Source organism: Fringilla coelebs, assembly GCF_963513975.1.
Source record: "Fringilla coelebs genome assembly, chromosome: 19".
Taxonomy (NCBI): domain Eukaryota; kingdom Metazoa; phylum Chordata; class Aves; order Passeriformes; family Fringillidae; genus Fringilla; species Fringilla coelebs.
This window is the reverse complement of record NC_140045.1, coordinates 3,964,876-3,992,669: the sequence shown is the minus strand read 5'-3', so window position 1 is coordinate 3,992,669 and position 27,794 is coordinate 3,964,876. Positions and strand designations below refer to the sequence as shown.

The 27,794-nt window shown below is 39.3% G+C and overlaps 1 protein-coding gene across 4 annotated transcripts; it reads left to right on the top strand.

The window, feature by feature from the left end:
• Positions 1-766: 766 nt before the first annotated feature.
• On the top strand, positions 767-26,479 carry RHOT1 (ras homolog family member T1). 4 transcript variants are annotated; one of them, XM_084218733.1, is made up of 21 exons: positions 767-923; positions 4,498-4,556; positions 6,406-6,487; positions 7,408-7,451; positions 8,219-8,272; positions 8,630-8,682; positions 9,215-9,323; positions 9,892-9,993; positions 11,380-11,478; positions 11,919-12,027; positions 12,597-12,717; positions 13,392-13,476; positions 13,857-14,002; positions 14,582-14,682; positions 14,894-15,024; positions 15,382-15,465; positions 16,215-16,334; positions 16,675-16,877; positions 18,241-18,363; positions 23,776-23,919; positions 25,362-26,479. In XM_084218733.1, exons 1-21 carry the CDS (start codon positions 887-889, stop codon positions 25,477-25,479), a joined length of 2,124 nt encoding a protein of 707 aa, XP_084074859.1. In that variant the 5' UTR covers positions 767-886; the 3' UTR covers positions 25,480-26,479. The 4 variants fall into 4 exon arrangements, with proteins under 4 accessions (XP_084074859.1, XP_084074860.1, XP_084074861.1 ...); XM_084218734.1 differs by lacking the exon at positions 25,362-26,479 and adding an exon at positions 24,483-25,344; XM_084218735.1 differs by lacking the exon at positions 23,776-23,919.
• Positions 26,480-27,794: the final 1,315 nt, after the last annotated feature.

The window sequence follows — 27,794 nt, the reverse complement described above, 5'->3', positions numbered from 1 at the left end:
ATAGTTTATCGTGAATAAAGCATGTGGGATTCAACTGTCTAATTGAGTGGAATGGAGCTCCTTGTCTTTTAAAGTAATTGGCAGAACTGCTGCTCACCTTCAGAGAGACTCTGCTGCCACGGAACACTCTGATGGCCTAAATGCACATCTGTATGATCCCGGGGTGTGCCATTCAGCATCTCCAAGGCTGGGTTAATTTCCTGGGATAGCTGAAGCCACTGCCTTGTTAGTATTGAGGTATCCTTTGCTGGGTCTTCTGGAAAAACAGCAGCTGCAGCATGAAGGTGCTGGACATCCCTGATTTCCCACATCCGAGTTGCGCCGTAGTGCCCAGGGGCAGCAATTTGTTGTGGTTTGGATCACAGTAACAGCACACCTAACAACACACAGTGCAGATGGGAACCCGCTGTGTCACTATTTGAACACTGGGAAGAATTTCCTGAGTAGGTGATTAAACATTGGGACGGGCTGCCCGGGTTGGAGTCACCCTCCCTAGGGGTGCTTAGGGATACACTGGGCTTGGCTCTCGGTGCCGCGGGTCGGTTGTCACGGCGGTGTTGGCCATAGGTCGGACGGGATGATCTCGGAGATCTTTTGCACCTCACTGATTCTGTGATCCTGCTGTGCTCTGGGTGCCCCGGGCTGTCCCTCAGCGCTCGCTGCGGTCGCGGCCGGCCCGGGGGAGCCGCCGCCTCCCGCCCGCGCCCTCAGGGGCAGCCGCCGCCCCGCGCAGCCGCCGCGCAGCCGCCGCTCGTCCCTCGCGAGCCGCCGTAGCGCGCCCGCCGCGTTCCGCGAGGGGAGCCCGGGCAGGACAGGCCGCAGCGGCGCCGGCGCCGCCGCCACGCCCGATGTGAGCGGCCCCGGGCCCGGGGCAGCGAGCGCGGCCATGAAGAAGGACGTGCGGATCCTGCTGGTGGGAGAACGTGAGTGCCGAGGCAGGAGGGCCGGGGAAGGATGGGGGCCGCCGGCTGTCACACCGCCCCGGTGCTGCGAGGCTCAGCCCGGCCCCGGCGGGGAGCCCGGGGCAGCGGCGGCCCCGCGGGGCGGGCAGGGCTCGGGGTGGGTTCGCCGTGACCTCTCGGAGCGCGGCCTGGAGCCCCTCGGCTCCCTGCCCCGGGCACAGCGCGGCCGGCCCTTGGTGGAATTGTGCAGCTTGGACGTCCCTGGAGATGACACCGGGGTGAAATTCTTGCCCGGTGTTTGGCCACGGCCGATCTAAACTTTTGCTTTTATTTTTCTTTTATTTATTTATTTTTTCATTTTTCTTTTTTGCCCGTGTGAAAATCACACTTGCACGTTTCCCATTTGCTGACTTTGGAGATCAGTGGCCTGATGTACTCCCAGTGGTTCTAGGTCGGGTGTTGTGGGTCTGTGGCCAGGACAGGGCCAGAGAGTCTAGATCCCTTTTTTGCTTTTAACTTTCTGTGTGACCTTGGATAAACAGCACACACGAAGGTGCATGCCAGAGGTACTGTGAGTCTGGATTTTTTCATGTGCTCTTAAAATTGTGTCCTGAAGTTCACGCTTAGGTACCCAAATAATTGACAAGACTCCCATAGGCTCAGCTTCTCATCGGTATAAATAGCAGAGAGGAGGTTCTGTTAGTTTGCAAATACAGCTTAATTTCCTCGAGGGGAAAGAATACAGAGTAATTACCAAGGGTTATTAGTAAAATTACCTAGTTATACTAAGAATGTGGTACTGCTAACAAAGCTTTCCTGAGGATTGAATGCCCCATATATATTTATAGTGCAGTTTTTGCTGTTTTTTATGGTGCAGGTTGGCTCTGTCTGCTCTGCATAGAAAGGCTCTCTGTGACTCTTCTGGAGAGGAATCTTGGGGGAGCTGTCACTGTGCAGAAAGAGCTAACTCATTAAGATTGTATTTGGTTAGTTTTGCATGACTGTGTTTGGGAATTGGTGCCTTTGAATGCACAGTTTAATTCCTCTTTAGAATACATGCCTGATTTACCTCATTGTCTTTGGCAAGGCTGTGTTTTGGGCTGGCTGTGTGCAGTGGTTTCAGCACAGGTGTAACAGGTACTTTGTTTTGGCAACCAGGTTCACAGTGTGTCCAAACAGAAATATTAAAGCTAGAGGTTTCTTAAATACAGCAATGTGTACTACATGGCAGACAACAGAGATTGTGAGCATCCCTACGTTACACTTCTGTTTGACTTTTAGTGAGGAGGAGGGACAAATTTGTTTTACAGATTGGTAAAACTTGTCAGTTACAGTGTCAGTCCTGCTTTGTGTATGTCTCATGTATATTTATAAATCTGAAACCACAAGTTAGTCCAGACCATATAAAACTTTTTGATGATAACAGCAGACCATCAGGTTCAGAATCTGAACTATGCCAAAACCTCTTTATTATAAGCCTGTTCCAATACTCAGCCTTTTCCCTTCCTAGAGGTCCTCAGTTTAGGTTTAAGTTGGTTTAGTCCTCGTATGCTGGGTGCAAACATCAATTTTTTATAGCCAGTAATTTTCAGAATATGTTCAGCGTGTTATGCAGCATGATGTAAAACTCTTATATGTGAGGAAAAGGACAGATTCATTATCATAAAATGCTGTGCTGCTTTCCTTCATCCCAGTCAGCTGATACTTTTAGGCTGTTATTTCTAAGACTAAGAACAGATTGGGAAAGACAGAGGGTTGGCCTAGATTTGAACAAAATAACCCAGATCTCTACACTAGAACCTATGCATTTTCATAGAACCCAAGGACACTAGAAAGTGTATCAAGAACTTCTAAATACTTTTACTCACCAGCAATACATAATCTTGTATTTTCAGTCATAAGAAATGGGTTTCTATATCTGCAAAACAAGTTTTGCCATTGTTTGAAGTTAGAACTGTCTTGGTCAGGTGTAAAACACATATCACTATTTTCACTAATTAGTAACTTTACTTACCTATAAGGAAAGTACTCATCTTTTTTCCCTGTGAAAGTAGGAGAGCTTCTGAAGCTCTTTCAATTCTGTCAGGATGAAAATAAAGATGGAGTTGATGCAGGAGGATGCTTGGCAGTTTAAGTCAGGATTTTAGTTCAGTTGAGTGTCTCTGATGGAAACACAACTGCACTGCTGTTGGGAAACCTGCAACCTGCTGCTCTGCAGGGAGAACCACTGGGGAAAAGTTTACAGCTGTTCTCTGTAAGGAAAACAGAAACCTACCTCCTTAGAACAGCTTTTCTTTGCTTTTCATAATTCTTTTACAACTACTCTTCATCATGGTAAGTTAAAGAGAAGGTTTTATTTCTGGATGTCAGAACATGTTACTGTACCAAAAATAGACCTAGATAAGTTGAGTGTACTCTGACTGGATCCTCAGTTCAGTAACACCAATTCCTGCACAAAATCAGCCAGTGGTACAGTCATACCTCTTCATCTTCCATATTCAGAATTCTATAGAGTTACACAGAGATGTGTAAATGCAGTGCTATCAGCTGGACACCTTCTGTCCCCTGGTGACATTTTCTGTTGGTTTCAGTGGGAACAGTGACACAGGCTCTGCCTGCTGGTGAGCAGTGCCTTGGCTGGTAGCACATTCCTGCTGGCAGAGGTGCTGGTACATCCAGGGTGAAATTGAATTTTGCTTGAATTGAGAGGTGTTGGAAATAGATAGTCCCAGGGGATATTTGAATATGAACATTTTTGTTTTTAAGAAATGTCTCAAAACCAAATAAAGCAGTAATAGTCTTATAAGGCTTCCAGAAAATTCACAGATGAGGGGGTTTAGAGAGGGTGGAACCATGAGAGAAGTTACCAACTCTTGGTTTTAAATGGTCACATTAGAGCTTGTCAAAACCAGCAACTAAGTTGTGATATCAGAAGTCTGAACTTTGCAGGTAAACAAAGTCATTTATTTGATTGAATGGTGTTGGGTACTGAAGCTGAGATGATCATCTTGCATTAAGAAAGCTGTGACTTTAGAAGGGTTGGTGGTTTGGGGTATTTTTCACTTTTGGTGGGGGACAGCTCATTTGTATCAAAGGGATTAAGCTCTTGCACTTTTAAAGTAGTCAAAGTACTGCAGACTTGGTTCATGTCCTCTTGTCCAGCTCTCATCCTTGGGATTTTAGGACTAAAGTGCAATTATCATCTCAAGAATTCTATAAAAACAGTTAATTTCTGCTTGCTTTTCTGTGTGCATTCTTGGTATTTCTGAAGTTGTATTAAGGCATTTCTAGTTTGTTTTGATGATTTGTTTAAGTGTTTTATGTTAAGGTTAAAACCTTCTATGTAAGGCAGAGCAGAATTCACTTTCCTTCTGGAGGAAATACAGAAGTGGGAGATGGAGCCCAAGTTTCTGCAATAGAAGAATTATGAGAAAATTGCTGTTGTCCATATTTAATATGATTAAACAATAGCTTAAAAGCTTTTAATGTGATGAATTGGAAAATGTTTTTTTAAATCTTCCCATTTTAAAATGGGGTGCAACTGTTAAGTGTAACAAAACAAATTATCTAATATCTGTTTTTAATGCTTTTGCAGCCAGAGTTGGGAAGACATCACTAATTATGTCTCTTGTCAGTGAGGAATTCCCAGAAGAGGTAGAGCACTTTTCTTTGTTTTCTAAGTTTTATTTCTATCCTGTCATATACCAAGTTAATAGACTCTGCTCTAAAGTAATGTTTAAAAACAAAATAAAGTTTAAAATGGCAAAGATGACTTCAGGAAGAACAATGTAGATTAGTTGAAATCTATCTCTGCATGAAGATGTGAAATTTAAGTTTTATCTAAATTCCTTTCTTATTTTTCACATTGTTAACTAAGCTAATTGTTTTATATGTGATGAATGGTAGGTTTGTTAAGGAGCTGTAATTGGTCCAAACTGCCAGCATATTTCAGTATGAGAGACACATAGATGGGAAGGTGCTGAAAGAGACAAGATCAGTTGTTTGGGGGGGGGGATGTTACATTTAAAGAGCAATTAGATTGCAAAATGATAGAGAATGAGGAATTATAAGTCACATTGTATAACTTAGCCATTTTTTGTAACTAAGGAAGACATTACCTTCTGTCTTTGAGGAATGTTATACTGACTCTTGAAGTAAAAACTGCAGAAAAAGCTACTTCTATATATTATTCCTTTAAAAAAGCAGCACATAGTTTTATTTGTACCATAAAAAGAACCACAGCTGCTGCAAATAGTTAAGCTTTTTACATATAAACATGAATGTTTATTTCTTCTGATCACAGGTCTTAAAATAGACGTCATGTGCTGCTCTTTGAATCTACTCTGCTCAGAGCTTAATGCAAATCAGTAGATTACCTCAGTTCAGGAGTCAAGATTGGATTGTAAACATAACTGAATTTTGTTAACATAACTGAATATAGTTCCTCACATGCAGTTGAAAAGGAGATCCAGTTCCTTTGGCAAGTTGTTTCTTATTGTATTTAATGAGTTGTAGTCCTCTGTTCACTTCTCACTTCTTCCTGCAGTATAACCTGGAATATATATCTGAATTTGTGTATAGAGAAAAACCATAATTTTTGTGTAAGACAAGATCTTCCTGAAATTACAGAAAAAACTTTTGTAAAAATACTGCATCCTATAAAAGCTGCTGAAAGAGACCTGCCCAGTTCCTCAGGCCAGTCAGGCAGAGAGATCAACATTATAGGATGTAACAGGCACTTCAGGCTTGGAAATAGTGTTTAATGTAGGGTGTTATCAGTAATCACTCTTGAGGAAGATCTGAGCAGAGCCTGAAGCTTTACAAAGAGACATTATTGTGGTGATTGACTTTTCTTTTTCTCTTGTTTTACTAAAAGTAAAGAATTGTGAGAGTTCAGTGTCAACAGGTGAAAGGCAATAAATAGATGTGCAGGAGATTTTCATTAAAATTAGGTTTAAGTTGGTTGTTTCCAAATATGGATTAGTGTTCTTTGGAACACTAAAAAGGGCTATCAGAGTTTACAGCATTTTTCAGAATTAGCTTTTTTTAGCATCATATTTTCCTTTGCAGGATTTTCTGGGTTTGATGTTTAGCACTGTCAGAAGCAAGGACATTGTCAGGTTACAATTGTGTAAAAATTGAGACTTGTATTTTGTCTGTCATGCTTGTTTTGGTGCTGGATAGAGTGGGCTTGAGTTTTATAGAAGTATTTATTGAATGTATCCTTAACAGCACTGCTTTTCTGCAAAGCATGCAGGAAGTTCTGTGTGCAGTAACTAGACAGGTAGAAAATGAGAAGGTAGCAGTGACTTTCAGTCCTTTTAAAAAAAGTAAACCAAGCAAATAAAAAACAAAAGTACTTGAATACTTAAACAACTTGAAGAACTAATCGTAGTTGCACTGTTTAAACCTGACTCACTGGCAGCTGTATTATAGTATAAGATTTTTTTCACCATCTGGATTATCTTGAAAGGTTCTTTCTTGGTGTTCCTTTCGACCCCAGGTTCCACCCCGAGCTGAAGAAATCACCATTCCAGCTGATGTCACTCCTGAAAGAGTGCCAACCCACATAGTGGATTATTCAGGTAGGGACTGCTCAGTACCCTCACTGATTTGGTGTGGAATTGTTTGTCTGTCTCAACAGCCCCTGTCACAGACAGACAGGTCTGGGACCCGAGCTACAGGTGGGAGAAGCCTGGAGTAAAGTAGAAACTTTCTGAATTTCTAAGTTAGGACACCTCATAATTTTGGGTCAGTTTACTCTTTTGTATTTTTTCTTGTATTTTAGTCGTATTACTAAATAGATACATAGTTTCACTGTGAAGGTTCACGTGCTATCATAAATCTGTGCAACTGTTGCACAGCTGCAAAAACCCTTCTGCCATTTACAGTGCAAGCCAAGAGTTAGGCCATGTTAGCAGGTACCCTCCTGTCTTCTCTCTCCCATCACTGCTGAGAAAATGTCTCTGATGTGTTTAATCACCTGGAAAACCAAAATTTTTGTTGTTGGACTTGATGTTAAATTTATGTGGAGTGAGTGTTTCTTTCTATTTAATGATTTTTTCATAGATTCAGTTAACAGAAGCTTGGTATCACTATAAAAATCATCACCACTTTTATAAAATCAACATATGGCATATTCTGATGTAAAAGATTACGTTGTAGAAGGAAGAGGCTGTTGAGAGGTGTAGAAGGATGCAAACTATGACTTGTTCCAAAGAGAACCTCTCTACAAATATAATTATTCCTCTTCAAAATAGCTGTAAAAATTGATGTGCAACAGACTGTTTCTGTTTCTGTCTTACAAATTAATGGACCAATTTAATTATTGTTTTGGAAGGAGTACTCATTAGAGTATTTTATAAAAAGAAGTTTAAATAACAAGGCTTTGACAAAGCTGCCTCCTGAGCATTCTGAAATACTCGAGTTAAGTTTCAGAAGGGTTTTTTTAATTTTGTTTGCAAAAATTTTAGTATTAATGAGTAACTTCTTCTATCAAATGCAGAAGCAGAGCAAAGTGATGAGCAGCTTTATCATGAAATATCACAGGTAAGTGTATTTTAGTGTTTGCTAGAAACTAGTTTAGGAAAATGTCTTTTCCTTCAAAGTTCTCTGCATTAGATGGGCTTCAGTTTGAATTGAAGGAAAAATCCTTTCTTGCTTGGCATTTTCTATTTTGTTTTGTGACTTGTGCTATAGGAAAGATATCTCTAAGAAATCTTAAAGAAAGTAGGTACTGGCACTGTGTTGGTGAATTGAGCTTAAGCTTTGTCCTTCCAAGTTAAAGGAAGGAAGGAACCTAAATATCCTTTAATCAGCAAACCAGTTTTGTATAAATAATTTTACCCTGAAAAGATCCATTTTGCTTCTTTCTGTCACATGGTACTATTGCATTTATGAATAGCACAGGCTTCTTGGTGACTTTGTCATCCCTTCTATTTTCAGTTCTTTCTGAGCACCTTTGCACATTTTCTGCACAGTCTGTCATGGTGTTGTGTTCCATTTCTGGCATTTAGTTTGGTGCTTCAGTGGAGGCTGCACATTATGACTCTTCAGTTTGGATTTCCTGGTGGCACAGGTCTCTGCAGGCACAAACTGTGACTGTCACACTGCAAGACAGGATTTTTGGCACTTCTCACCATATAAGTTCTTTGTTACAATCTTGTTGGTCAGGCTCCAAGTAGCTTAAATGAGCCAGGAACGGAGTTCTACAGTGAGTTTACGCTGATGTTGTCATGTGTGGTCTTTAATGGTCTGTGTTGCTCAGGGGTTTCTGAGCAGTGGAATTCCATGCCTTTCCTTTCTCTTCATTTCAGGCAAATGTGATTTGTATAGTCTATGCTGTTAACAACAAGAATTCTATTGATAAGGTACAGTAACACATTTTATCCCCTTATTGAGATGTAACTTGTGCACTGTTAGTTGATGTCAAGCTGAAATCTGTATTAGACATTTGAGATGCCTGAGATGGAGTGTGAGATCAGTTTTTAAGAGAATGAACAGATGTGGGTTTGCTTCTGCTCCATTTCCACATATGAGTTTTTAGTCATTTCACTTGTCTGAGAAAGTTGCTCATTAATCAGCTCCAATTTTTGTTTCTTTCTTTGTGGGTCAGTATGTGCCTTTTTGGGAAAGAAGCAGTAGCAGTTGTAGTGAAACTTGTGCACAGGTCAGTCATACTTAATTTGAATATTTATTTTTCATGTCTGTTTTTAATCCCACTTTAGGTAACGAGTCGATGGATTCCTCTCATCAATGAAAGGACAGACAAAGATAGCAGGTGCTTAAGTAAAGATGAGAAGTGTGAATTAGGATGCTGAGGATGTTAATTGTTTAAGACAATCAAATACTAAACTTAAAGTTTATATAAGAAGTCCAAGAAGCAAGAGATCTGAAGTATGTAGGTCTGTTACATGTGCCAGCAATGTTATTTATTTTGAATTTCCTGGGCAGCTTTTACCAGGTGTGTTTATATTTGCTATGGTATAACTGGCTTTGGCTCTAGGGTCTGTACAGCTTTTCTCCTGATGCTGGTTTGGGTAATAACAATGTGATTAGTTACCATTGTATGTAAATGTGTGGGTTTTGTAGAATCAACAAGAAGTACATTTCTGTCTAAGTGTATATCAAAACATTTTTTTTAAACTGCTGTCACTAAGTTTTGCCCATTGCCTCCAGTGGCATTTTATATTGTATCATGAATTATATCATGAAAATATTACAGTGTTTTCTGTTGGTACATAAAATGCTAAATTAAGATACATATTTTTATCCATCTGTCTATAAAGCTCTTAATATTCTTTTGTTTTTAGGCTTCCTCTTATATTAGTTGGAAACAAGTCTGATCTAGTGGAGTACAGCAGTATGGAAACTATCCTTCCCATTATGAATCAATATACAGAAATAGAAACGTGTGTAGAGGTATGCAAGACTTTCTGAAGTTAAAGAAAGTAACAGAGAATACATTCTTGCCAAGCACCTATGGCAACTTTATAGTAGAAAAAGGGATTCTGGGTTTTTTTCCAAACTAAATATTTCAAACATGAGTAATTATAATAGTGAGTTTTTATGTTATCTCTTTAGGGAAGATTACACTATTGTATAATTAAATGTTGCTGTCAAATTCTAATATTTAGGGCCTCCTCACATACTTCCCTTTAATAAGGGTTTTCTATTTAATATTAAGCCAGACAGATGTCTGCAAAGTATTCAGAATTGATTTAATGTGTGGATATGTTTGTTTTGGTTTTTTTTTTCCAAAGCAGAGACCATTTTTTGATTTCTGTTCTTGGTATGACAGCAGATTGTAGTGAAACTTCATTTGTTAATTAATTGAACGGGTACAGGGGCTGGATGTCTTTTTTCCAAACCAGCCCTGTACCAACAGGAGGGGACTAAGTCTTTAAAAATTTGATGCTTACTTAAATTTCAGAAGAAATCGCCAAATAGTCAAGAAACTAGCTCATCAATATGAGGATTTCTCTTTCAGTGTTCAGCCAAAAACTTGAAGAATATATCTGAGCTATTTTATTATGCACAGAAAGCTGTTCTACATCCTACAGGTCCTCTTTATTGTCCAGAGGAGAAAGAGGTATTTATCCATAGATTCTCAGAGCAAATAATCTGGGGGGAGTGAATCACTTTCCTGTTTGTTCCTTTTCAGTGGATTTTGCATCTCTTAATGTGTTCTGTGACCAGCACCCCACCCCTCAGTGTCAGGCATTGCATCCCAGAACCACTGGGGCTGTTTTGTGATGGATGAACCTGACCTGTCTTTCCTCTGCCTTCAAAGCAGTGAGGACAGTTTTTTGTTGCCTGTGTGAACTGCTGGGTAAAATGAGAAGCTTTGCTCATGGCTTTGAGCCAAATGTAATGTGACCCAAATTATGTCTCCAATTCAGTTCTCCTTTAGATGTACATTTCACAGGAACTCCATTTGTTTCAGGGAAAGCACTCTAGACTTGGCCTGATCTAAGAGAATTTTTTTTTTCTGAGAATCTTGGGAAACTTTGGCAGAAGAGATGAGAAACAAGCGATGAGTCTGTTTTTTTAGGTATCAGGTGGTTAGCTGAGTGTATTATGAAGGAGTATTTTATTTTTTAAAATTTTCTGGGCAAATACAAATAGAATATGTAATTGTATACATTTAGCATTGGGAAGTAGGAAAGTTGCTTCAGCTGTAAATACTTTGTTAAGTAGAGAATCAGAGAATAACCCTGTTTTGATTTCTTTCATCAGAATCATCTATATGAGTTAGTAATGTTGTGATAAAATTGTTGTGCTGAAATCTTTTTGGTTTTCCAAAACCAATGTCTATGCAATCTGTGTGACCTCTGTGAAGAGAAGAGTCCATCATCACGGTAGTTGTTGGGAGAGAATTACCAGTGTCTGTTTTCCTTCACTTGGAAGGTATCCTAGCAGTTCTTTTGTCCTAGAGATAGTCCATATGCTCGATGCTTTGCCTGGTAGATGAATGAGCCCTGTAAAGGTTTTCAGTATTTGATGTTTAAGTGAGCTGGCTGTAGTTCTAGACCTATTTAGTTTTGCAAAGCACTGGGACTTGAAGGTGATTTTTTTCCCCCCACCAAAAAATGTTTTGGGGGGAAAAAAACTTATTTAGTTGTTTCTCAAAGTTTTCTATAGCAATAAGACTGAATTTAGAGAACTGAGTTTTATTTTTTTAATAACAGTAGTGCCTCCTTCAGCTTGTGAAGAGCTTGAGAGTCTTTTAATAATTGAATAGAAAAGCATTTAATGTGGAATAATTGTTTAAAATTTATGGATATAAATTTGCTAAATCAATTTTTAATTTCCTCTTGCTTTTTACTTTTGTATACATGTGAATGAATGTCTCTGTTCTGAAACTGTAAATGAAGACTAGTGTGTGTTTCCATGTGATTGAGCTGCCTGGTGTCGTTCAGTGTAATCTTTTCATGTTCAAGCCTAGAAAGATACTGAACTTCCTTTTATTCCTTAGATGAAACCTGCCTGTATTAAAGCACTGACTCGCATTTTTAGAATTTCTGATCAAGATAATGATGGTACTCTCAATGATGCAGAGCTCAACTTCTTTCAGGTACCTCTCTTGCTTATCTTTCCACCATGTTTAAGGTGCTATATAATGCTATATATTTGCTTTATAATTCTAGAAAACAAGTGATTGGTTTTGAATAAATAGTATTGAATAAATAGTTTTGAATAAATAGTAGCACTGTGAACTGTAAGGGAATCAGGCCTAAATACTGGGTCTCAAGGGCAGCATGGAAGAATAGATTTGTAAAAACAGAAATGAAATTATTTCTAACCAATGTTCGAGTTCAAGATCAAAATTTTTAAAATCTATTAATGTACTTAAAAATAAAATGCCGTTTTTGCGCCTTTATTTCCACTAAGAGATTGTGTTGTTGTCCTTAACCAGCTTATCAGAATTTTTAAGGCTGTGTTCATACAGGACATGCTGTTTGTCCAGCTCAGTAGCCAGGGGTACTAACATGCTGGTTTTGGGTTTTGTGTTAGAGAATTTGTTTTAATACACCACTGGCACCTCAAGCTTTGGAAGACGTAAAGAATGTAGTCAGGAAAAACCTCAGTGATGGAGTTGCAGATAATGGATTGACATTGAAAGGTGAGTCTTATTTAATTCTTAAAAGATTATATACTTGATAATTACTCTTACATGAAAAAGGTGGTCTTTTGGAATATGATCTCTGTCTTGATTTTCAGACTGAAAGAGCTGAGCTTGCTAAACAGTGATATCTTGGTGTTCTTTAAGCCCTGGGAAGTGCCAAGCAAAAGTCCTATCCTGTTATTTTGATACAAGAAAACTAAAAGCAGTCTTCCATTAAACCCCCCTCCAGGCATCTCCAGGCTAAAGCTTTCTGTTTTAAACTATTGAAAATACTGGGTTTATTGTCATACAGCTCTAAAATGCTGGTACTGGAAAAAGGAAACAGCAGCAGAAAACCAAGGGGATTGTTTGAAGGAAACGGTTCCTTGGAGAACACTTTTACAAATACCGTGATTTTTAAATGTTCAGTCTGGGTAGACAATGCTGTACTATCACCCAGGAGGTTTAAAATCGTAATGTGTATTTTGAGCTTTTATGTTTCCATATCTGATACTGATTCTATTGAAAACACTTGTAGCTGGTAGAGCACTTCAGGACCTTAAGATTTCCCTATTTTTGATTTTTAGGTTTTCTTTTTCTACACACACTTTTCATTCAGCGAGGAAGGCATGAGACAACTTGGACTGTTCTGCGTCGCTTTGGCTACGACGATGACTTAGAGCTCACCCCAGAGTACCTGTTCCCTCCGTATGTACCACTTCAGCCTCCTAAGCTCCAGTTCAGGCTCTGCTGCTCCTGCTCCGGCAGGAGGAGAGGGTTATTGCCTGTGTTTAACACATTGTTACATCAAGTACCTCCCTTACTTAATGACTACCCAGCCTTCATGTGGCTGAGCAGCAAGGAAGAACTCCCTTGTGCCAAATCATGTTCTCTTCTCTTTCTTCATAAGAAAGGTGGCAGAAGAGATTCTTCAAATAAAACTGCAACATAAATTTGAGCAGTTGATTATTGTATGTGGCATTAAATTCTCAAAGACTTGTCAGTATTTTCATAGCATTTGAAACCAATTGAAAATCCTCAAATTAAAAAGAGATTGACCAATTCTGTGGCTTCTATTAAAAAATGTAACTGTATCACTTTTTTTGTTAAAAAACCCCAAACCCCAAGGTATAAAAACAAAGCAAACCAAGACAAATGTGATTACTGTAGAGCTATATATCATATAAAGGCACTCACTCATCATTTTAGAATTCCTAATAAAAAGTATGTGCTTTGATCTGTGTGAAGATAAATTATTAAAGTTAAGTGCCAAGTCAGATACTAAATGTTATAATTCATAAAGTATGTATTTTGAGTTTTAATATTCTATATTTCATAAACAGTTCATACTTCTTGTATCTGTTTTTGTTTTCAATTAACAGCCTAAAAATTCCCCCTGACTGCACAACAGAACTAAATCATCATGCATACTTGTTTCTTCAAAGTATTTTTGATAAACATGATTTGGTAAGCATTTATTTTGAGAGTGTGTGTGTATGTGTCTTTATACTTACAAGCCTTGGTTTGTCAGGAGTTTTGCTAACAAAAATGTGTTTTTATCATGATGTCATTTTATTCAGAAACTGGCTTCAGCTTAACCTGTAGAGTCAGAACTAACCTGCAGCTTATAACTGCCAACTCGCCAACAAGGAGAGTTGGCACTTAAACCTCTAGTACCAAATTGTTTTTAACTAGCTCATACATTTAACCTTATTAAAAAACAAGGAAAGAAGAATGATTAAAAAGAAATAAGCTTGGTTTCTTGAATCTTGCAAGTGTACAGCAAGAAAATACCAGTTTAGAATAGACACTAATTAAATTATGTCTGATACTGTATTTTGTTTCAGGATAGAGATTGTGCTTTATCTCCTGATGAATTGAAAGACTTGTTCAAAGTCTTCCCTTACATGCCATGGGGACCTGATGTGAACAACACAGTTTGTACAAATGAAAGAGGATGGATCACATACCAAGGGTTTCTCTCGCAGTGGACGTAAGTGTGATACTGGACATTTTTAACTGAGAGCTTTGGGTATGATCATGTGTTTGTAGATTCCTCTTAAAAACTATTGGAAAGAGTAGAAGTTTTATAGTTGAAAATTGATCCAAGCAGTCAAATTTTTGTAGCCATCCAGTGTCCTGATCTGTTGTTATAACCTGTTCAGGATTTCGCCAGTTTGAAGTTTCTCTTCAAAATCCCTATGATCCCTGTTGAAATGTTACTGCTGTTGTTCTACCCCTTAGAGATGGTTTGAAAAATGGTGCTCAGTAATGAGGGTTTTTTTTCCCAATTTAAAATACAGAAAATGAGAAAAATGTTATTTGGGGAGATAAGAAAATACAGTGTGGGTTGACAGGCCTCTGCAAGTACTGCCTTCCTAGAGTTCTGGTGACCAGTAAGACTGGTTATCACCTCTTACTCTCAGAGACTTTTGTCCTTCAGTACTGCATAGAGCCAGGAATGTTTCTATCTTGTCAATCTGGAGATAGGAGATAAGGATGGTTTCAGTACTATAAAGAATTGGTACCCCAAATGGTGACAGTTGAAAGTTCTTTTTGTCCCCTCTGCCAGACTAACCACATACCTGGATGTGCAGCGTTGCCTGGAGTACCTGGGTTATTTAGGGTACTCCATACTTGCAGAACAAGAATCTCAAGCATCAGCAATTACAGGTAATAAAAATTTGATACAACACAGAAATTTAAATTTAGAAATATACTAGAGAGTAAATTGTTTAATGGTTCATCTATTTTCATTTATTTTTTTTTACTTTCTGCTCAAGTGAAACCTTTGATTTAATATTTTTGAGAGATTGTTTTGTGTGCATTTACATATTACCACATGCATTTCTATCTTGTGAAAAATATTTGTGTTTTTCCAAAGTGACAAGAGATAAAAAGATAGACCTCCAGAAAAAACAGACTCAGCGAAATGTCTTCCGATGCAACGTTGTTGGAATGAAAGGCTGTGGGAAAAGTGGAGTTCTTCAAGCTCTTCTTGGAAGAAATCTAATAGTAAGAAACATATTGCCTGTATTCACCTATATATGCTCTTGAGTTAAGATTAGACAGCAGAAGTGGTTGATCTTAGAGCTTTAATGGTTATTACTCAGTTTGCAGAGTTCTTCAAGGAAATACAGAATTACTAATGAGGAGTTTGGGTTTTTTTGTTTTTGTTCTGTTTTGACAGTGGCTATTGCTTGCATGCAATAATGACTTGTACATCATAGATTATAGCTATGAATTTCCTTGCAAAAAAGCCCCAAAGATAACTATAATTTTAATTCATTAATAAATGGATTAAACCAGCTGTTTAAATCTAACTTAAAGGGAAAAGTTGCTGTGGTCTAACATGAAATTCTGCCTTTTCAGAGACAGAGGCAAATACGTGCAGAACACAAATCTTACTATGCCATTAATACAGTCTATGTGTATGGACAGGAAAAATATTTGCTGGTAAGGCTGCCCCTCATTCTTGTTTGCCTAAGACTGGTTAATGTTAAAATTCTGTGAATTATTCAGAGCCTTCTACAACAAACTAGTTTTAATTCTCTCTTCTTAACGTGGATTCCTCCCAATTATTTTCTGTCCCACTTTAACTTCTGGGTTTTTTGGTTGATAATTTAGCCGAACCTGGTCAGACCTGTTATTTTTGAAACGTTGACCTGAGTTGTGCAAAACCTAGTCCATTTATGGTTACACTGCAGGGTACCAAGTTATAACATGTGATAAATGATCAGAAGTCAGTCTACCTGTTCAGTAAGAAGCATCTGTCACACAGAGTGATTAGAACAGCTAAAATTAGTATTCAGTGGGAGAAATCAGTTCTTTAAGGCTCATTCCATTCTAGTTCTCCTTTATGATAATATGATCTCTTTCTTTGTTTTCTGAGATCTAGTCCTGCTCTGTGGTTTTCCTCTGTAGGATGAATGCTCATTTCTGTGGGTGTCCAAGCCTTTGTTTTAAAGTAAATATCACTTTTTATGTTGAGGTGGTGATTGCCTGCAGATGTGATGTTAACAGCTCACATATGCTGGCTGCATGGTAAATTCCTACTGTTCTTTTTCATTGATTCTGCCTATTGTCAGTCCATTAGTTTGAAGGATACATAAAAATAAGCCATAAAAATTATGAGACAAATTACAAAATTCCTTTAACTGCATAATAACAAGCTTTCCTCTCTCTGCAACCATCTTTTTTTCCAGCTACATGATGTCAGTGACTCAGACTTTTTAACTGATGCTGAGACCATATGCGATGCAGTCTGCCTGGTATATGATGTCAGTAATCCGAAATCCTTTGAGTACTGTGCCAGGATTTTTAAGGTTTGTAGAGTTTATATTTACAAACCTCTACATTTATATTTCTTCTCATTGACTAAATATTCAGTATCAGTTACCTGACCTATACACTGGTTCTATTGCTTAAAAGACTTTTTTTTTCTAAGTGCTGGTTATATATCAGGATGCCTTAGCAGTGGTGCACTTCTGTTACTCATACAAAGTGAACATCTGCTTTTCTGTGTAAACTACTCTACTTCTAGAAATACCTGACTTCAGTGGCATGAATGTATCTTAATGCTGCTGCAACCAGTGCAATACAGCCTGTTCCAGGTTGAATGTGTCATATACTATTTCTTTCACTTTTTTTTCTTTAAATTTGCAGCAGCACTTCATGGACAGCAGAATACCATGTTTAGTGGTAGCTGCCAAGTCCGACTTGCATGAAGTTAGACAGGAATATAGTATTTCTCCTGCTGAATTCTGCAAAAAACACAAAATGCCTCCACCCCAAGCCTTTACTTGTAATACTGCTGATGTGCCGAGTAAGGACATCTTTGTAAAACTGACAACTATGGCAATGTATCCGTAAGTACTGGAGCTGTTCTGTTTTCCATGTGCATGGTCACACAGCACCACTCACTGCATGCCATCGTTAGCCACAGGATGGAACTGCCTCACCGAGCTTTAGCAACAGAGAGACATGAATGGCCTCAGTAGAGTCTTTAAACTATTTCAAATTGAGGAATTAGGCATATATCCAACACAGAAATCAGTCTCAGATATTGTTGCTAAGTTGAAGAATACCCTAGTTCATCCAGCTCATGATGCAAATTCCAACAAACAGGCTTCTGTTTGGTCCATATTGGGGATACAAAAAGTATATAAGTTTTCATGTCTTGGTATTTTTGAGAGTGAGTTGTACTGTAATCCTTGTTGGTAGCTCAACTTGACAGCTGATTACAAGCAATGGCATCTTAGTGTGCAACAGTTACCCCAATGCACTGCTTAAAATACTTTTGGTTTTTGGGTGTTTATTACTATGTGCTTCAGTTCATTCATCTAAAAAATGTTATAATTTTAATAGAATTTTTATATAAACGTCTTTGGACTTCAGGTACAAGATACTTAAGCTCAGATTCTTCTTCACTACGCATCTCACTGTTGCTAAACTCACTTTGCATCTCTTTTTTTGGTGGGTGAAGCTTTTAATATGGTGATGAACTACATAAATATTACAGCAGATGGAGTCTAGTATGACAGCTGACATTTGCTTTAAAATAAATCAAACTAATGTCACTTTCACCCAAAATAATAGGGTATTTTTAATTATTTGAAACTGAATTTACTGAATTATATGTGTAAAGCTTTAGTTTTGGTTTTGGTTTTTGGTTTTTTTTTACTCTTGTGTTCATTTTGTAGCACTGGTGTACTGGGAAACCACTTAAGGGTAGCACTGACCAAATGTCTGTCATATCAATATTCCTGCTTCTCCCTTAGTTTTCAAGCATGTGTGTTTGGTAGGGTGGGAAAAATAGAGGCAACGCTCACCCGGTAAAGAGTGCATTCAAAGTGGTAGAAAATGTGGCTTCCTTTCCTTTGAAAAAGGGGTGTTATCTATTGCTGTGCAGACATACTCAGAAGCCTCTAAATGCTTCCCTTTTATGGGAACTTGTATAAATTCATCAGACATTTTCATTCATGTTTGTGCTTTGCTGTTAAGATCTGTATATGGTGGTGATGCCAAAATGTCCAAGACCTCTAACCTTTAAATTCTGCACAGCTGTAGTTGTACCCTTTCTTCCCCAGTGTATTTTTTTTTCCTCCTCTCCTTACTCATTCAAATGTACCTTTTATTCCTAAATCTCTCTCTTGGTTGTGGCACAGTCCTAATGTGCACCTGATTTGATGAGCAAGATTTCAACTCCTGTCCTTCTGTGTGTTTTCGCAGCCATGCCCGGTTACGCTGTATGTGCGCCTGCAACAGGTGTACATTTTGCATCTGTCAGAACTTCCTCAACTCAGACTTGCTGCAATCTGTAAAGAACAAACTCTTCACTGCAGTTCTTAACAGGTCCTTAACTTTATTTACTAGGTACCAGGTGTGCTTTTAAAATAAAGGGTGTCTTTGGAATACCAATTGGTAACCTTATATACTGCAGATTTTTCACTCCATATCCACTAAATAGGCCAATACTTTAATAATTGTCATAGAATTATCGAACTTGGTTTAACATGGAGGTTCTTTTGAGCTTAGTTTAGACATTTTTGTGAAACATTACCAATTTGGTTATTGATACAGACTCTTTGTGATTGCAGAAATACTATGCAGGAATTAGGACTGTGTTTTTAGGGAACTGCTAATAGTCATGAAGTGGTGTCTGCAAAGCTGTGTAATGTTTCTCACTTGAGACATTACAGGATTGTTTAGTATTGATTAGAGGTAGTGCCTTTCAGATCCCAGTTACACAGATATTTTCATAAAGGCACATCTTGACTTACAGCAGCATCATGTAATATATGACGTGTTTATAATTGCTAATTTGATTTTTGGGAGTTCATAGAATTTCTGTGTGTGTGTGTGTTACGCTTGGTTTACACAAAGAGTGGGCATTTTGTCTTAAAAAATAATCCAGATCTTTAAACATCCAATTCCTCTCTGAATGAAATGCAATATGTAAGAAGTGGTAAATGCTTAAACATTTGCATTTCCAGATACTTTTGGAAAAACAATTGGTAAAGAGAGATAACTGGTTTTCAGCATTGAAAACAGTGCTATAGCTTGTCCTGCAGGCAGTTTTGGACACACAGGATTTACTAACACCTCAGCACTTGTCATCACACCCCAGCAAACAGCAGTTCAAACCAAACAACTGTTGCAGTGCAATGGTTTCATTGTCCATGGCCTTTTTGGGAGGCTTAGATGGTAAATGTGTTTATTTGAAGGCCATGGTTGAGGCATCCTGACATACTGCTGGTCCATGGATGTTACTACTTGTTACAGGTTTCAGATGTAGCTGCTCCATGTAAGAGTGTCTGCCTCCTTTTAATGCAAATGACACACATGGAGGAGGTCTGCTGATACACCCACCTACAGGATTGAGCATTTTCCTTGTCAAATACCACTTTAATCCAAGATACAAGTGTAAACCACAGAGTGAGAATTCAAGGAAGGGTGAAAAACCTCATTAGCTTAGGAAAACACTGAATGAGTGAGGCTCTTCATGCTGCATCTCTTCTACAGCAGTCATCCCATAGACAGAAATACCTTGAAACAGCAATCTCTTTGCATTTTGTCACTCTAAAACTTCATTGAGCAGTCACTGCTAGAAAATCCCAGCTCTTCATTATTGAGGCTGAAATCTTCTCTAGCACATCTTCATTTTTTGGAACTGGTATGGGTTGCTCCATTTGCTGTTGTGATTTGTTTCTCTTTTGTATGGGGTTTTTCAAGTCCTGCATTAGACATTGAACTTCATTCCTCTGAAGTTCTGTCAGGGTCTCAGAGCATACTGAAATATTTATTGAGGTTTGGGATGCTGTCATTCCACACCCTATCACTAGGGAGTCTGTAACAAACATAGGAATCCACTACTGCCTAAAAAGTCTGTAATTCAAGGTGAGGAGACTTCCTCACAGACAGTTCCCTCCTGAAAGAATCATTTGCTAGAATCCTCTTGTCTCTCAGTCACTAGGGTTTGTTCCAGGTTTCCAGCACGCTCACTTCATCTCACCAACTCCCTAACCAAACACCTTGCTGCAGGTTATTTACCATTCAGCACATGAACTGCTGCATAACTGCACATATGGTAGAGCTGGGATACCTGGAAACAAGAGGAAATAGCTCCCAGTTGTAGGCATAGGAGGGTTGAGATTAATTTCTTGTCTTATAAAAATCATACATCCAATGATGTGCGATTAGAGAAAGCATTTGGATCAAGAAGGATTTTCTGATTCAGTTAGTTTCTATAACTTTTCTTATTTTGCCTTCACAAGTGCTTACCATTAGGTCAGCTATTGGGCAAAAGTTAGATAACTGATGGGGGAAGGAGGTTGCTAGTGTGTCTTTATTCTCCTGATCCCCTCCTAGTCCCTTGGGCTGTGGAAGCTTTAGGTAAACTGAAATTTTTCACACGGGACCCCTTCCTGTGCCTTTTGTTGCTAAGTAACCCCTAAACACTGTTACCAAGGCACAACAAAAAATCACATTTGAATATTCCCACTGTAGTAATTAAAGGAAGAACATTGCCACTGTGCAACTGAGAGACCTGCTCATGCCCCCCTCAGTTTCTCTCTGTGGACAAATTTCAGGAGTTCCCCTGAGGCTTGCAGGCTGTCAGAAAGGCAGGTTCAGCCTGGAGATTGCTGTGTTGGTTTGAACTGCCCAGAGTCAGAATTTATTGGCTCTTTGAGGAAGGAGGCACAGCATTCAAAGCACTGGACATGCATGTATGAGACTTGCTAATATCCTGTAGTATTTTTATTAGTTTAATTTGTTCTTTCCTTTAGGTGTTCACTTGAATTTGGCTGGCTGGCACCTAATCTCTTTTTACTACATTGTTTTACCAAAAGCAGTCATTCTAACCCTTTCTTTAATGATGAGCTTGGATTTTTGGCTTTTTTTTCCTTGGTTTCAAATCATCCATGTTGCCTTTTGCTTGTACAGTAGTGGCATTTTTCTGTCAACTAAGTTCATTTCAAAACAAGATGATCCTAATGCATGAGAATTGTGTTGTTCATCAAGGAGACTTCTCAGAGGATGTTTTTCTTTAAAAGTTTTTAAAACACTGTGGAATTGAAGTGAAATTCTACTTCCATATGAAACCTGGTTGTTTCAGGAATTATTAGTAAGGTTTTGGTTTCTCTGAAAACCTTCTGTGAAATTAAAATTAAGACAATAAATTATTACTATGTTTCCTGTAATAATGGTGAAGTTTTAAGAGTATAACCCAGAATTTACCTTTCACTATGTAAAGTGTACACAGGTTTTTTTTTCCCAAAACTTGCATATTACCTTTAAATCTAATTGCAGAAATCTGTCTCTACACTTAGGTGTCCTCCAGATTAGGACATTGCTAAATGACATCCCCAAAATGACATTAGGGCATTAGAAATTGCTAATTTATTTTCCTCCTTCTCTAAGCTGTTTGGTGCCCCAGACTGCATAGAAATTGGCAAAGCTGTGTCCCCTGATTTCTTTCTAAACAGAGAGTAATGAATTGGCATTCTACATCCATTTTTAGGCTTTGTGGATAATAAGATGCATTTGGAGCTTTTCACATTTTAGATGACTAATGCATGGGGGGAAAATTCTAACTGCTGGACTTAGTTTGCAGCCTAGGAAAATATGTGCCTGAAGGGAAGCTGCAGCAGCTCGTGCAGGTTATGTGATGCTTTTGGAATTCAGTTGCTTATATTTAATGCTAAGAATCTTTGTCAGAGCAGGCTGCTGCATGATCTTGCTTTGAGCTCTGCTGTGAGTAGCCATGTGAGCAGCCTGTTGGCCTCAGCACTGTGCCTTTGAAATGCTTTGGAAGTTATTATAGGAATGTTTTCCAAGACCTGCATTTAAGGATAAACCTTCCCAGACCTGGGAATTATTCTGCTGCTGACCTTGGGGAAAGTGTCAGCATCAGTGTGTACTGTGTGTACCCATGGCAAGGCATGCTCAGTTAACTTCTTAGCAAGTGCATGTGACAAGCTTCTTGTGAGTTGTTAAAGTCTCTTGAAAAAAAACCTCTTCAGATTTCAAAGATCTTGGTCAACGTGTGGCAAGGTACTTGACTCATTGTTAAGCGTAGGTTGAATAAAAATATGCCTTTTTCTTTCCAAAATATGCATTAAAATCTGAAATTTTGTGCCAAAGGCAAAATTTCTAGACTTTCATATATTTGTGGAACTAATTGTATGATTTAAGTACACACAGCCTGTTTGGAAAGTTTGAAATATCATTCTTATTATTAATAAGCAAGAGTTTCAAATGCAGCGTCATTTATGGAGTCCTGACTGCTACTCTGTATAAGTGCACATCTATTTAGATGTTTTACCCTTGGAGAGAATATTTTTTCCTAATTCAGGGTTACTCTCTTACTAACAAGGTAGTAGTAATTTCCACCACTGGTGAAAGTTAGTTTCATAAGCACAACTAGACTGAAGTTAAGTTTGAAAGTTATTATTTGATGAGGTAGAATTTTTCAGTGTGTGTTGAAAAAGGGTTTTGTACGTTGTAGCCACCTTCATGCCAAAGAACCTGCGCTAGAAACAAATATTGATCCTTTTTTATTATCTCAGATTTTTTTTTGTTCCTTTAATGGCAGCTAAACAATATTAGAGATTAAAGTTGTAAAAATGGATTTTATGACAGCATAAGGAACATTGAAAGAAGAAAAATTGGATGTTTATGAAGTTGTAAAGCAGTTAGACATCCATAATGTTCAGAATTTCAATAAGCATTTTGAACTTTGGATTTTCAGGCTGAGACATTCAGAGTAGATTTCCTTGAGGTTGTAAGACGAGTCCCTGTCTCAAATTAGTTCCTTATTTAAATGAAAGAATCTGCTATTGTTAGGCTTAGAAAAGGGATCAAAGCCAATTTAGTCTCCCTTTAGATATTACAAAAGGATTTTATCATGGCTGAGAACATAGTAATTGTTTTTAGAAGGATGAAGCATGCTCAGCAAGTTTCTTGCATACTATTAAATATGGACATGTGCAAAACAAGGCAAATTATAGATAGGAATCAGAAAATCTAGATGTGAGAGATAGTGCTTTATGAGGCAATGCAAAAGCATTAATTTGCAATTTAAACATTGATTTGCATATTTAAAGGATGGGGTTTTAAATTGTACAAATAGTTGGGCATTTGAATTAACCAGATTAAACTGGAGACTTGTTAGTTACACAAATACTCACCCAGCAGTAGAATAGGCACTGTGTACTATCCAACAGAGCTTGTCGTGTAATCTAGTAAAGTCATGTTACCTACAAGTGATTCATGTTACATACACAGATTAGTTTTATAATTTACATATCCAAAGAAAAGGATTTCACAGCCTTTTACTAAGAAATTACCCCAAACTACCACTGGAGTGATAAAATACAGTCTTTGAGTTCTCAAAGGTAGTGGGATCTCATCGGTTTTATGGCTGATGTGCATGTGGTGCAGAGGTATTGCAGTGTCCTGTGGGACATATGGAAGTTGAGGCTGTGGAGATGCAGTAGTGGGAAGAGAAATCCAGTTTCATAAACAGGTTTCTTTGTCCTTAAAGCAATGGCATTTAGCTACATGAAATCATACATTTTACTTTGCTTATCAAAAGCACAAACTTGATTTGTTTCTGGTTTTCCCCAAGACTAAGTTTTTAACAACTGCACAAGAATCAGGGGCTAGGTGGCTATAAATCAGAAATTCTCTGGGCTTTTTGATTTGAGAGGGTTGCTGTTGTTGAGCCATGCAATGAACTGCACTGTGCATGTGTGTGAAAAGGTTAAGAGCCTACCTAGCTGAGGTGGGGGCCATGCTGTTAGCAGACGAGGAGAGCAGGATTATGCAGCAGGTGCACGCCGTCCACTCTGTAGAAGATTCCATCTTCATGGAGTCATCTCTTGGTCCACGTTTGCTTGAAGACAGGTAACAACAGCCAAACCCAGGTGACCTTGCCATTGCCTTTTCCCTTTCTTCCCCTCAGCAAGCCACGTGACATCCAGTTTGCAGAGACTTTGTCAAAACTAGCTGTAGAAAAACTAATGCTTGCAGGAATTCTTGGATTTGGTCTGTTTTATAACCCAGCAAGACGTTCTTAAATAAGATCAGGATTTTTTAGACTAAAGAGCAGCTGTGTGTGCATTAAAGAGCCTGTTCTTCAGCATGTGGTATGGCAGAATTCTGATTAACTATCTGGCTGTTATGGCTCCTGCAAAAATCTACTAAAGCATATCCCAAACTGGTTTTGTGTGTTTTGATAGCAAGTAGCAATTCCTGCTCTGTTAAACAGCTTGTGAGCTACAGCTCTGCAGTTCTCCCTCTATGAACTCCTATGTGTGCTTAGGATCTCTGTGCTCCTTTACTTAACCCTCCTGCAGCTTCACTGAGTAACCCATGGCGATTAACACGGGCTAAAACATGTAGGCTAGTGAAGTTCTGTTCTATCTCTAAAGCAAACAAACAAAAAAGTCAACTTTACTATTGTTTAGGAACTTCCTGTGCTTTGAATTATGGCATTTATGATAACTTGTTTTAAATGGTAGCTCCTGCTTTCTGGTAAGCTGTCATACTTCAGACTGCTGTTAAAGGTGGCCAGCCTTGCTTAACTGAGCATGTTCACAGACTTCTTGCAATATTTGGGAGAGTTGGGTCATTGCCTGTCTCCACTGTCATGTGAGATGTGGATTTTTCTGTCATACAGTCACTCCATACTGTCTTTTTCTGTTGGTGCCATCGTCACTGCTTGTTTCACTCACACTCTCTCTTAGCTTTCAGCTTGGTGTTGGATGACTGATTCTGTTGCTGTTCTTGTGACTACTGGGAAGAAAGGGATTTTTAAATCGTTTGATTCTAGCTTTTGGAAAAATATTACTTGCTACTTGTCAGTAAACTTTTTTGGGGGGATAGAATAAGTAGATATTCAACGGGACTGGGAAGTTTTTAATGGAAAAGCAGAAATATTAAACCCAACATTTAGAAAAGAAAGAAAGAAAAAAAGGATTTTGCTGGACAGAGTTGTTCTCACTATGAGTTGCTAATTATTTGTAGCTATTTTTGTTTTCCTTTCCTGAATGCTTGCTGGTACTCTTAAAGGAGACACCCTGCCCTCCCCACATCCATGAGTAATGATCTGCTCCTGCATTTCTCCTCAGCCGTGTGAGCGCTCTGGGATGTGCTCAGGGCTGCAAATCAAATCCTGAGCTTTAAGAAAAGCAAAATGAGTGTAAAGTGCTCGTAAGGCTGAATTGTGAGCTGTTTGCCTGTGACAAGTGTAGTGATGAATTTCCAAAAGCAGAGTAGTTTAGCACAAGCTGTTTGGAGTTCCTGTCATGGAATTAACCTGGTTTTGTATGTGTGTTAAATTTCAGGCATGTGACACAAGCAGACCTCAAGAGCTCAACGTTCTGGCTCCGAGCAAGTTTTGGTGCTACTGTGTTTGCAGTTTTGGGTTTTGCCATGTACAAAGCACTACTAAAGCAGCGATGATCTGAGAAGAAGCACATCTGGCCCTACCAAATAAATAAAAAAACCACTTTTATGTACATTCTGAATGCTTTAAATTCTGCTAGAAATATTTATATATGCAGAGTTACTTTATTAATATTTGTAATTCATGCTTAAGATTATTTTAAATTATAGCTCCAACTACAGTATTGCGTAATGTGTGGAATAAAGGAATTGCATCTTAACAGCCAGCTGAAATGGCTTAACTTGTAAGGCCAAAAGGGAATTTGTTGTAAATAACCTGTACATATTAAAGCAAGTAAGACATTGCTTCCCAAAAACCTATTCAAAATACTGTTCTTAGATGTTCACCATGGTGACATTCTAGTGTATAGGTGAAATTCATTTTCAGTAGAGTAGACTCAACTCAAGGATCATACTTCCTCAAGGATTGCTTATTTATTTCACATTCATCTGAAGTGACTTCATCTTTTTGGACTATAAGCTATAGCAGGCAGAATTTGTGATTTTTGTTCATATTTTTAACTGATGAACAAATTTGCCCCTCTAATCATGTATTTCAGGAAAGAGTCACCTTTGCTGTCCTGGCCTATGATTTTGTATTTTACATGACCAGTGACATATTTAAAGTCTGGTCTCTTTTAAGAGGAAAACAGTAAAACTTTGAAAACTGCCAGATCAACTTCATAAGCTGTGTAACCCATGTTTCTCATTTTTCACTATGTTGTGTTTTATAACCCTCATGAATCAGAGGAGCAAATTTTGTATGTTACAAATGGTTATAATTTGGAAAGTGTTGCAGTTTAATTTCTCACATCTGTCAGTCATACCCATTGAAAGCTGTGTATAAGAGAAAACTGCAATAGTACACAGTGCCTATTCTACTGTAGTATATTAGTTGCATGGATCACAGTGCATTCTGTAATGGGCTAGAATTACCTATAGACACAGCTTTTTTAACAATCAAGTAAACCAAACATTAAATTCCTCATGACAAACCTATTTTTCCATTGCTGGCCTTTTCAAGTATTTCAATAAAATAACTGTGTACTGTGTCTGTGTTTGTCTTTTTCTTCTTTTTTTTTACCTTCCTGTGCCCCAAAAGGTGGAGTTCACCAAAACTTTGTCCTTTATGTAAATGGATGCTGCCGGTGCTCTCACTTGTTGGAGGTTACATATCTTGGCAGTGCATTTCTCTCATGCCTCCATTAGAAGGTTATTTCTGATTTATATCAGAAGACCAAAGTGCCTTCTATGATGCTTAAAAGCTGAAATGCGAATAGTCAACCATGAACTTCGTGTTTACTGTCAAGGACAAAGACTGGGAGAAAAGACCAAGTAGTTCAGTGGGGTGTAGGAGGCTGTGGGCAGTGAATTGGTTAATATTTTCCTGTTCATTAAACAGGCTCCAGCAGTGCGGCGTTCCCGGGGAGCTGTGGGGAGTCCCGGGATGCTCCCGAGGGAATCCCCCGAGGGACCCCAGCCCGCCCGGGACCGGCCGCCAGGCGGCGCTGCCGCCGAGCTCACGGGGCCGCGCCGAGCTCGTCACCGGCGGGAGCGGGAAAGGGCCCGGTCGGCCCGGCCCGGCGGGAGCGGGAGAGGGCCCCGTTAGCCCGGCCCGGCGGGAGCGGGAAAGGGCCCGGTCGGCCCGGCCCGGCGGGAGCGGGAGAGGGCCCGGTCGGCCCCGTTAGCCCGGCCCGGCGGGAGCGGGAAAGGGCCCCATCGGCCCGGCCCGGCGGGAGCGGCCGTTCCCGTGTGGAACGAGCGGCCCCGTCGGCCCGGCCCGGCCGGAGCGGGTTGTGCCGCCCCGCTGAGGGAAGAGCCTCTGCCCTGAGGCGCAGCCTCCCCGCCCTCACGGCCCGAGGCGGCCGGCGCAGGTGAGGGACCGAGCGCATCCCCGCCTGCTTATATAAAACAGCCTTCCCCAGTGGCTTGGGGAGCGGAATTTTCTTAGGGAGCAGCGTCTTGCTATCCAGCTCTGCTGTGGCCTCATCCAGGCGGGTCGTTGGTGTTCCGTGAGGGAGCCTTGGTGCCACTGGCCAAGCCCTCCTGGATCCTGTGAGGATTAGAGTTGCCGTGAGGGGAAATTCTTCTTCTCATGGAGTATATAATGAAGAATGTCCAAAAGTTAGCTACTGCAATTAAGTGCTGGGAAGAAGGAGCAGCACCCCAGCCCGCTTACTCTCAACAGCGATTTTTCTTTCTTCTGGTGCCATGAGTTTTCTAACAACTTCTGTCATTGTATTTTCCACAACCAGACTCAATTTCTTCCTGCTCAGTCTGATGCATGGGTTGCCTGACCGTGGTGTAAGGTCACTGAGAGGACAAAGATCTTG